The 12,073-nt window shown below is 36.3% G+C and overlaps 1 protein-coding gene across 4 annotated transcripts in view; it reads left to right on the top strand.

The window, feature by feature from the left end:
• Window positions 1-12,073, top strand: part of TEX10 (testis expressed 10) — a 47,096-nt gene that overhangs the window by 19,030 nt on the left and 15,993 nt on the right. For all 4 annotated transcript variants that reach the window (XM_061425819.1, XM_061425817.1, XM_061425816.1 and 1 more), the window contains 6 exons: window positions 1,067-1,305; window positions 2,021-2,156; window positions 3,533-3,708; window positions 5,043-5,220; window positions 9,363-9,469; window positions 10,757-10,890. In XM_061425819.1, coding sequence (XP_061281803.1) covers window positions 1,067-1,305; window positions 2,021-2,156; window positions 3,533-3,708; window positions 5,043-5,220; window positions 9,363-9,469; window positions 10,757-10,890 — 970 coding nt within the window. The remainder of the gene's footprint in view (window positions 1-1,066; window positions 1,306-2,020; window positions 2,157-3,532; window positions 3,709-5,042; window positions 5,221-9,362; window positions 9,470-10,756; window positions 10,891-12,073) is intronic.

The raw sequence follows: 12,073 nt of genomic DNA, 5'->3' as shown, positions 1-12,073 counted from the left end.
CATTTGTCATTCTCAACCCTACATTTGATACCCTAATAACACCAAATATTAAAAAGGTCCCTTCCCTTGTATTTGTGATGCGTTACTACTGTGTCCTTTCTCATACCTAATCCAGGGTTAACTTTTTCTTTTAAAATAAGTTAGTTTCAGGTATTTTTTTAGTTTAATCAACTTTCATGTTTCTGAACATGGAAATAGGTTCTGCTGTTGAATGCAGTGTAGCCTGGAATCTGCACTGTGTTTATATAGTGTTTATGTATCTAGTGGTTTATATCCTAAGTTGCAAATTTTGTTTTGTTAAGATAATCTATTAGAACCTTTTTTTTGAAATTTCTTTCAAGCTTTGAAAGAAATGTGTTTTATATGGCTAGGAAAAAGTGATTTTAATATGTGAGTCATAAAATTAAGTTGTTTCAGAATCGGGCTTATCTAAACCAGTCTCCTGTTTCACACATAAGGAAATTGTGGCCAGGAGAAATTAGTGATTCTGTTAAGTCAAAATTAGTTAGAAGCAGAATCAAGGTCTATTGTGAGTTTCATCTGCTTAAAATCTTCAAGTGTGTTGAAGTTTTCAAGTGTTCTTATCCCCCCGTTACATACAGGATTACCAATTCAAGGGCCTGTATTTTTTGTGTGAATAGCAACTTGGGTAATGAACTGAGCAGTATGCATTCTTAATTTATGCCTTAACAACCCTGATTCTGTAATGAATGGTTTACTTACAGTCGCTTTTATATACCTACCTTCTTGGCAATTCATTCTGGGAGGAATGAAGTGAAAGTGAAGTCACTTAGTGGTGTCCGACTCTTTGTGACCCCATGGACTGTATGTAACCTGCCAGGCTCCTCCATCCATGGGATTTTCCAGATAAGAATACTGGAGTGGGTTGCCATTTCCTTCTCCAGGGGATCTTCCTAACCCAGGGATCGAACCCGGGTCTCCCGCATTGCAGGCAGACTCTTTACCCTTTGAGCTACCAGGGAATCTGGGAGGAATAGTTAAGTATTTAAGTGAAGCAGGCATGGTAGATACAACACGTAACAGTTATGTGTGTCTTTGTTTTTAGCATCAAGCATTGCACGATTCTCTCGAATAATGTAGATCATCTTTTACTGAATTTAACGCTGTCTGATATCATGGTCTCCCTGGCAAATGCCTCAACTTTGCAGAAGGATTCCAGTTGGATAGAAAGGATAAGGAAATTTGTAACAGAAACCCTTGAAGATGGCTCTAGGCTAAATAGTAAGCAGCTGAACAGATTGCTTGGAGTCTCCTGGAGGTTAATGCAGATACAGCCAAACAGAGGTAGGTGTTAATGCTTTGTCCTTATTTACGAGAGGAGCTCTTACGCATGCTATTAATATTTAGAGTCTAGCTTTGAGTTCATAACTGTCAAACATTTCACATAGTCATTTACGTTCAAGCCATAAAAGGTAGCTAGCATAATCATGAAGGAATATCTCCTTGAACCCTGATGGCTGAGAAGACCCCTTTTTAAGTGGGTAGGTCCACTTTGAACCAGATGGGTAGGTTTTCTACTAGATTACATAGTTGGAGGGAAAGGAGGTAAGTTTTATTAAGAGGAAGTGACACTGAGCCTAAGGCTGAAGAAATACTCTTTTCTGATCTAATTTGACTAGAAATTGATCCTTATCTCTTTACCTTTCTTGTAACTTGAAGTTATGTTGCATTAAGTCAATTTTTAGTGTGACTTACTCATTCTTTCCGTTCATAACAGAACTTTCCTGGTTGGTTCCTGGCTTATCTACCTTTCTAGTATTCTGTTTTTTGTTGTCCTTTCCTAGGTTTGTTGTCTCTTAGGAAAATTTGTACTGCAATCGCTGGCTGGTTTGACTTTTGTATTAGGCCATTGATGTAGGATTTTGATGGTAGTCGTCAGTTTGTGGCTAAAATCTGCTTTGTCATAGGAACAAGGTGCTTCTGTGCTTTTTAGAGAAGAATTATGGTGCTGGTGAAGAAACATTTTGACTCACATGCAGTTGTTTTCTCTTGTTTTTAGAGGCTACAGAGTCTCTCATAAAGGCAGTTTATACATTGTATCAGCAGAGAGGCCTTCTCATTCCAGTTCGGACTTTGTTACTGAAGTTTTTCAGTAAAATCTATCAAAAAGAAGAACTGAGAGCTTACAGAATCCGGTACAGTCCCCTTTGTTATTTTGCTTTTCTTTTTCTTACCAGGTTACTTTGTAATCTGTATAATAAGATGATAGAGTGATTAAATCTTCAGAGAAATTCTCTCTATCTTTTTTGCTTTCATTAAAAAAAAAATTTTTTTTATAAAGAGGCGTACATAATAGTTCCAGTAACCTTTATATACATAACTGAGAAGGTACAAGTCTCTTTGAGCATGTATTTCCACTTGTCTGCTTAACAGCTAAAGGACAATTGGAACCACCTGTAGCTGCCTCAGCTTTTTCTTTTGCTTCCCATTAAAATTATGGAGGTTTAACCTCTGGCCCTTAGTGACTATTGGGACATATGGTATAAGAATGAGGGCAGTAGAAGAGGAGAGGTGTACAGTAGGTGAAGGAGATTAAAAGGTACAAACTTAAAGTAAATAAGCCATGGGGATGTAATATACAGCATAAAGAATATGACCAGTAATACTACAGTAACTTTTATTAGGACAGGTGGTTACTAGACTTGTGACCATTTGCAATGTGTACAGTTTTCAGATTATTATGTGATATATACCTGAAACTAACATAATACTGTGTGTCAAAAATGTTTCAATAAATTTTTTTAAAATGGGAGTATTTTAAAGTGAAAAAGTTCCTGGCTTAGTTGGGTGCTGTCTGGTGACATAGACACACAAAGAGTAGAACTAAGCAATCAGTTTTTAGATACGGTGAGTTTGAGGTTTATTTGGGATAGTCTGGAAGAGATGTTTGGGTGAAAGATAAGAGATTCGGGATACCTCAGCATACATAGGTAGTTATTAGGACATATTCAAGTCTTTATTGTGAGTCAGGTGCTTTTCTTAATTTTTCAGTAATTCTCATACTTTGATGTAGGTATGTTGGTTTCTGCCTTATAGAAGGAAGCTTAGGTTAAATAAGTTGGTGAGTGTCATGCTGCTGAAGGGCAGCCAGACTGAGACTTAAGTTCAGGTCTGTTAGACTCCAAAGGTCATGTGTAAATCACTCTTGGGGGATGGCAAAAGTGATTGCTGTGTCCGAGATGAGACATTAGAGAGTTAGCAAGTATATGAAAGAACTGAAATAACACAAGTTTGAAGCCACTTAATGTGGGGCACCCTATACTGAGTGCATCAGTGACTTAATATAGTAAAATAATTATTACAAATTAGTATAAATAGTTCACAAGAAGTTAAGTAGAGTCTGTGTCCTTTAAGATAAAATTACAATTTACATAGTGTCCCAAATTACATAAACTTTTAAAATACAGTGCCTTAGAGAATGCTATAGCTGAATAAATGATGCCAGCCATCTTATAGGCTTTCAAATGTTTAAATAAATGTGGTGTATTTCCCTTGTCTTTGATGGCCTTAGATACCGTAGTAAAGTGTTATCACGTTGGTTGGCTGGTTTACCACTGCAGCTTGCTCATCTCGGCTCCCGAAACCCTGAACTTTCAACACAGCTTATTGACATTATCCATACTGCTGCAGCCCGAGCAAATAAAGAGCTGCTCAAAAGTTTACAAGTTACTGCTCTCCGAATCTATGGTAAGAGTTTTGTTTACCTATGTAAGTAGTAATCTGCCTACCCCAGCTTAGGAACGATGTTTCAAAGGGGGGATCTTTAGGTTTTACTTTTCCTTCAAATTATACATTAATTATACCATGGTAAAATGAACAAAATACCAAACAGTAAATTCATTTTCAATAGCATTACTTAATACAATAGTTTTAGAAAATAAAAGGTTGTAGATGTTTCTTCAAATCTTAAATTGTCTTTTAAGCCATGAAACTCACAAATTCAAAACTAATCAGGTATTTTTACAGAATTCTTTTGGAACTTTAATGGCACTTTTTACTTATTTAATCATTATCAATATCTCGTATGGCTTTCATATATTAATTTTTTATTCACCCCTGAAACCTTTTCATTCTTTAAGCAAAAATATCAATGAAAACATACTGACATATATACATATGTATAATTAGTATTTATTATCAGGACACAATTCATACACCATAGACTTGGCCATTTTACACTGTGCAATTCATTAATTTTTACCATATTCCCAAGATTGTGCAATAGTCACTATTATCTTACTCCAGAATATTTTTATCACCTCAGAAAGAAACTCTCCCATTAGTCATCCGTCCCTATTTCCTCACTTCTTCCTTCCTCAGCTCCTGGCAACCACTGCTCACCATTTCTGTCTCTTTGTATTTGCCTGTTTTGGTCATTTCTTATAGATGAAATTGTATAATGTGGATCTTTTCAGTCTGGCTTCTTTGACTTAGCATACTGTTTTTAGGATTCATTCATGCTGTAGCATATACGAGTACTGTATTTCTTTTTAATGCTGAGTAACATTCCATTGTTGAAGACACACCACCTTATATTTATCCATTTATTAGGTGACGAACATAGGTTTGTGTCTACCTTTTGTGTGTGGTATTATAAAATCTGTATTTTTTAGTATTGTTTATATGTAGGGGCGTGTGTGTATACTCAAAGAAGTCTTTGGTTTTAAATTAGGTTGATATTATAATTGTCCCTGTTTGGCAATAGTGCTTGTTTTTTTTTTTTTTTTTTTTTTACTGTTTTGCTTTGTTTCTGATTCCTTTAACTCCATCAGTTTTTATTTCACATAACACATTTGAATGTTATGAAATTGAGTGTTAAATGTTATCTTTAAATAATGATTGTATTTAGTCTTTTACTCTAGGCAGTACCTTAAGCCACACATATATGCTTTTTGATAAAACTTTTTTCCATGTAATTGATATGTTAGAATTCAACATAGCACAGTGAAAACAATCAGTCTGCCTTATTAATTCTTGTTTGTATATCTTTTAAAATTTAACTTGTCTTCCTACCTCACTAGATCCACAAGAAGGCACTGTGGTGGTTCTCCCAGCAGAGTCTCAGCAGCTTTTGGTCCAGCTTGTGTATTTTCTACCCAGTCTGCCTGCTGACTTGCTTTCACGGTTAAGTCGCTGCTGTATTATGGGAAGACTCAGTGCAGATTTGGCTGCCATGCTTATCGGGATACTGCACATGAGGTAGCATGCTGAAGTGAGCTGTATTTCAAGTGTATAATCTTCTCCCTCACCCTTCCCCTGTCACTGGCAGTTTATGAACTCACTTTTAAAAATAATACCGCCCCACCCTTCGTTTGCTCTTAAAACAGCAGTTAAAATTGTTGGTTGTTACTGACAGAGGAAGTTCTCTGGAGGAATACTGCTCCGGGTTGTTTGTTCAGTGGTTTGCATTGTCATGGTTTCAGTCACTAAGTTCATGGGCTGTAGCCCACCAGGTTCCTCTGTCCGTGGGATTTTCCAGGCAAGAATACTGGAATGGGTTGCCATTTCTTTTTCCAGGGGATCTTCCTGACCCAGGGATTGAACTGTTGTTCTCCTGCACCCCAGGTGGATTCTTTACCGCTGAGCCATCAGGTAGAAACATACATGATTTGTGTAGGTGGATTGAAACAAGGGTTAAAATGATCAGAAGCCATAGTAAGGATTCAGTGGCAGATGAGAGTGCTGTGCTTTTAAACTTTTGGTGTTATGAAATTGTAATACAGGTCTTCCTTTTTGGAAAGGGGCTCAGTTTAATATAGGTGGTGAAATAAAAGCTTGCAGACTCAGACAAGGAATCATTGAAATATCTTTGGGTGGGTGTGTGTGTGGTAAAATACACATAACATAAAACTTACCATCTTAACCAGTTTTAGGTATACAGTTAGACCTGTTTGGGGGCATTAAGTACATTCACACTGTTGTACAGCTGCTACCACTCTTCATCTCCAGTACTTGTCATCATTCCAGACTGAAACTCTACTGATTATTTCCCCTTCTCCCAGCCCTTGTTTACCACTATTTTGTCTTCGTGATTTTGATATATTCATCTGTCAATGGATACTTGCTTGTTCTGCCTTTTGGCTATTATGAATAATGCCACTGTAAACATTGGTGTGCAGATGCCTGTTTGAATCCTTTTAATTCTTTTGGCTGTATACCCAGAAGTAGAATTGCTGGATCATATGTTAATTTTCTGTTTAATTTTTCGAGGAACTACTTTCCAGAGTGTGACTGTACCGTTTTACCCTCAAAGGTCTTAAAACTAATAGTGTTTAATGTTGCGAGTATTCAAAGTATCCTATAAAATTTAATGTTTGTATCAGGCATAGTACTTTTGTATTCAGTCGTTTGTTACTGATTGTGGCTCAAGGCCAGGGTCTGATAGGTTTAGGCAGGAATTGAATCTAGGCTGTAGCTGGCTTTTTGTACAGATCCTCTGTCCCAATTAAACAGAAAAACCCCACTCCAGTACTCTTGCCTGGAAAATCCCATGGACGGAGGAGCCTGGTAGGCTGCAGTCCATGCGGTCACTAAGGGTCGGACACGACTGAGCGACTTCACTTTCACTTTTCACTTTCATGCGTTGGAGACGGAAATGGCAACCCACTCCAGTGTTCTTGCCTGGAGAATCCCAGGGACCGGGGAGCCTGGTGGGCTGCCATCTATGGGGTCGCGCAGAGTCGGACATGACTGAAGCAACTTAGCAGCAGCAGCTCACTTTATTAGTAGTTTTTCTTTAGCTTTGTTTGCCAGTCTCTTCATACCAGGATAGGATGTAAGTTTGAATGTTGTCACCCAAAGTGTGCTTCATAACTGATAATAACTTTTTCCTTTTAGCAAAAGAGAGCTGTTTGCAATGTGTTGCCTATATGTGAAACCCCTCTTTGTCTAGTTCAGTACTTAATGCCAGGTCTTTAAGAAATACAATTTAACTTAAGTGGGTTCATGTCTGTTAACTTCCAGTAGAGGGCACGCTTTTCCCATGATAGAACTAGTGGAGGATCTGTTTTAACATTCGTTTAAAAGCAACTTTGGAACACCTCTTAAAATTAATTCTCTTTAAAACTTGTATTTAGTATTTATTGGCATCAGTTATGATTGACTTATGCTCAATAACTTTTGTCAAGGATTTTTTCACAAGTCTTTTTTTACCTTTTTATTTGTGGCACGTACTGAGAAAATATTACTTTACAAGTAATGGTAATAGAAGTTTATAATCATCGAAAGCAAATTGTCATGTAGTTAAAAGTCTACTAAGTTAAATTTTGCCTTTTAGCATGTGCACAGAGTCTTAGTAGACTTCTCTTTCTGTGGATGTATTGTCCCTATTCAAACTAATCTCTTTAAAAATTAAAACAAAATGGGGGCTTTTCAGCTTTCCCAGGCCAGTGGTATTATTATTGCATCACTTTTTCTAGATTTATAATTGAAGAATAATGTTTGGTTCCTTAGAAGTCACCTGGGTTATTTCATATCTTTGGTTTTTTCTTCAAAATATCCCTTTCTGTCCTTGATCATGACTGTAAACCAGCCAGCTTTTTCATTATCTCCCACCTGTAAGTAGTCTTGCTTCTCAGCTCCATATATTTCATGCACTGTTGCCAGTTAATTTTCCTGAAATATTCCTTTAATAATTTCTGATTTTCATCTGTTACATTAATTGGGCTCTACGATCTAGTTCATTTTGGGTATTGTAGTTCTGACACTGTTGTCTCTAGCAGAGGGAGTTTTATCTAAGAGCAGATCATCTCAGTTTGTTGAGTGTGTGAAAAACCCATCAACTTAAAACTGTTGGTGTTTAGTTTACCTTTTAAAAACTGTACTTCGAATTGCTGTTCCTACCTTTTTTACCATCCACTTAGAGCTTTTTTGAGTTTGAGTTTTTTCTCCCCCTCCACCTACCTGTGTTGTTCTGCTGACCTTTACTCTTCCTTATCCTCTCTGCCCCTAGTTAATTTACAGCTGGTTTGGGGAACATAAGACATGGATGTGGAAACGTAATCTACATTGTTAGATAAAAATATCAGAGAAGGGAGAAGTTACTGAGAAATTCAGCCTGGTTTTGAAGCAGAGTGAATATGCGAGCTGGGCTGCCAGGAGCAGGTCTGGTTTACTTCTGTTGTCCAAGCATAATTGATGAAAGCGTCCCTTCTATTCTTAGAAGTGTTCTGGTGTGTCCAGGATATATGGTCATGGTAGTTTTAAGGACAGTGTGATACATTGCTTGTCTTTTGTCCAAACTAGATTTTTAAATGGATTTGCTACCCCTTTTAACCACTGGATGGCACAGTTTTCACTGGTTCAAGAGGATATTGGTTTGTTTTCTAATCACCATTTTGTACTCATTTCCATTGAGCATCTCTGACTTTTTATAACCTCTTGGCTTGTGATATTCCCTCCATAGCCCTTTAAGCAAAGAGAAGTCCTTTAAGTGGGAATGATTCAGAAGAATGTTTCCATTATTTTTAACTCCAGAACTTTTAAGAATGTTAATAAATAGTTATTTTAGTGGTAAAAAAAGTTTAAGTTCTTCTCGTTGAATTAGAAACTCCTAATTTTGTTTTGACATTTATTCAGATTTCTGTGATAAAAATAGTAGTCTTAGCTTTTTGGATCTGATTATTCTCAAGTTTTCCTTTTTCTTTTTTTTGCTGTATCCATGGTTGACATTTGCTGTATTCCTTCTTAGTCTTACCTTGAAGAGAGTTTTTAAAGATATCACTGGAAACTGATCTCATAGCAGGAACCAGATGATCTTCATGTAATGAGAAGCTGCTTTATGTTTAGCTATTCCCTTAAGTCCCCTACCAATACTTTAGCTGCAGTATTGTGAAGTAGACTTTATAAAGCTTTGCAAAGTATAGGAATGCATAGTTATCACAGAGTGGCTTTAAATTGAGGTATTCTTTACCTAGTTAAGACGCTTTTGCTCAGGTAGGAAGCAGGAGCTTGTTTAGACTTAGCTCGTTTATATAAGCAGGTAAGACTTTTTATGAAGATGAGGGAGTAAACACAGAGCAGCTGAACCTGCTACTGAAAAGCGGAACTTCATCTTGGCCCTTGAATCTGAGTTTTGAGTGCTGTGGGAAATTGTTTGAGTTGTACCATATATGTGGACTGGTTATGCTTTTCAAGGAAACTTTACATAAATATATGCTAAAAATGTTTTCCATATTATGGTACTTGAACCCTTATATGTAAAGATGATACATACCATGGATTTTTGTCTGAGCTCTTAAATTAGACTTGTTTTCAGTAAAGAAAAATAGTCATATATTCTGTGCTTTATCCCTGAGTCTTCAAGTTGGTCACTTCTAGTACTAGGTCTCCATTTATTGTAGATCGTCATTTTCTGGATGGAAGTCTTCAGTGAAAGAACAGAATGGAAGTGTTCAGTTAAACATCAGTAATGCGGACTATTTCAGCTTCTTATTTTCAACACTTACAGGTAACTACACTGAGCTGCCAAGTTAAGGAAAGGAAAAGAACCTAGGATGAAAATTCTCCTGGGATTTACTGTCTTAGCTGTTTGGGTCCAAGTTTTGAACCTCGCTGCATAGTTTAATAAGATGGTGAACAGAATATTCATTTTAAACATGTTTAAAATGTTCAGTGTGTTAGGAAAAACATCAGATTTTAATTAGCCATATTTTGCTTTCCATTGGTTTCAAAGAAAAATTAGTAACATGAGTCTTGATGTGTTAGATTGGTAAGTATTATTACTGTTGTTTTAAATGATTGTACCGTCTTCAATAGTTTTGTAAATGGATGATAAAGATGACAGTGTTTGAAATTTTCTGAAGACTTAAACTTAAGAGACTTATTTAATATGTTAAGTCAGAATCCCAAAATAGCTTGAAAGGGTCTGATAAAGAGCTGAATGTCGCAAGGTAAATATTATATAAGAGAAACAAGTAGACTTGTATGTGTGTGTTTGATAGTTTTGGATGTATGCGTTTGAGATGGATGTGAGGGCTTTATGTTTTAATTAGTAGTACCTGTCGGAGGGTTTAGCGGTTTTAGGAAACTCATTAGGACTCAGTCAGGAGTGTGATATGGCTTCCAAACCAGATGATGACTCTTTAGGGCATGTTGGTGGAAGTGCAGTGATCTGAAAACATCAAAGCAGGTAGCTAGGGTCAGAACACATTGTGCTGGTATTCTGATCATTCTAAGAGCTGTCTTTCAGGAGGGGCTTTGGCACGTTGTTTGTATAGGTCAGATTAGGTATAATAGAGGTGGTAAGAGAATCAGAACTCTTACTATATAGGATAGGTAGAAGAAAGTACACAGTAATTGTTGAAGAAATAGACTTAGGAGGGATGGAATAGTTTTAAAACATTTGAAAGGCTATTACGTAAGAATACGAGTTTGGTATATGTATGAAGGAGCATGTTGTTACTCTTGTTCGTTTGCTTTTTAAACCTGACATTAATTAGAATGATTATGTCTTTCACATTTATTTCAGTATACAGGTGGAAAGTCCTCAGTATAAGGGGTATAATATTGTTTCTTGATGTGTTACACATTTGATTCAGGTCACATCTTTGTGTACATAATTATATGAATTTTATTACATTGCTGGCATTTCATTTTTTAAAATAATACATGAAGAAATTCAGGGAAAACAGCTTGAAGAATTTAACTTGAAGATACATGTTTATTTTTTAAAAATTATTGAAGAATGTTACATGCTTTGTGATTTATTTTAAATTGGCTTTCTTACTCAAATTAGGATTTTCAAAAGAAGAACTGACTTGGCTTCAGAGCCTTCGAGGAGTGCCTCATGTCATCCAGACGCAGCTTTCCCCTATGCTACTTTACCTCACTGACTTGGATCAGTTTTTACACCATTGGGACGTAACAGAGGTAATGGTCCATTTGAAAAGGCATGCAAGATTGTTAGAATTCAGTTCATCAGCCATCAGTAGTTACTATGTGTTAGCATTGCCTTGTGTAAGATATCTTTAGAGATTGAGAGTAGTATAAACTGAAGCGACTTAGCAGCAGCAGCAGCAGCAGAGTAGTATAAAATACAGTCCCTGTTCTGAAAGTGCATGTGATCCTTGGATACGCGATGTAGATTCCTAAAGAAGACTGTTCATAAAAGTTATGCCACTAGAATAAAATAAATCAGCTGTTTGAATGATAGAGACACATTTATTTTCTTTTTGCTGCTGCAACTAAATCACTTCAGTCGTGTCCGACTCTGTGCGATCCCATAGACAGCAGCCCACCAGGCTCCCTCGTCCCTGGGATTCTCCAGGCAAGAACACTGGAGTGGGTTGCTATTTCCTTCTCCAATGCATGAAAGTGAAAAGTGAAAGTGAAGTCGCTAAGTCGTGTCCGACTCTTAGCGACCTCATGGACTGCAGCCTACCAGGCTCCTCCGTCCATGGGATTTTGCTAGTATAAGGTAAAAGAATAAATCCATTTATAGAAAAGAGGAAAGGCTTTATGGAAAAGCAAGAGTTTTACATAGATATTGAAGGATGAATAAGAGTTAAGTAGGATTTTGTATCCTGAAGGTGGGTTTTTCTAAACAGAAAAAATTATTTGGAAGTTCCTTTGGTTTTAAAGAATTAGTATGTGGTTTATCAAAGTTACATTCTAAACCCCAAATTTCCCTTGAATTTTAAACTTCAGCCTAACAAATCTTTTTAGATAAATATAGTAAGTTTAGGCAATCATTTTAAAAGGAGACTTTAGTTACATTTTATCCCTTTTACAAACATATTTAAAGCTTTAAAAAACAGTTTTAATAATATATTCACTATTTGGTAAATAGTTCAGTTTTCAGACAAACCTTCACAATTTTTATGGTAAATCTTAAAACATTTAATAAACTTATAAGCATGGTACATCTTAATATCTTAAGTTTCAGTACTGTTTATAGTGAAATTAAAATTAAAACTACAAGTCTAGGTTAGGTGTTAATAGTGTTTTAAATTGGAATTATAGGGCTGATCTTTTATGCTAATGGTCAGAATTGTTTTATGTTACAAATATATAAATATGTAAAAGCATTATCTTCCCTTCCATTGAAAGGTAC

The sequence above is a fragment of the Bos javanicus genome, chromosome 8, assembly GCF_032452875.1.
Source record: "Bos javanicus breed banteng chromosome 8, ARS-OSU_banteng_1.0, whole genome shotgun sequence".
NCBI lineage: Eukaryota > Metazoa > Chordata > Mammalia > Artiodactyla > Bovidae > Bos > Bos javanicus.
Note: the sequence above shows the minus strand (reverse complement) of the source record. Positions and strands in the feature narration are given on the sequence as shown.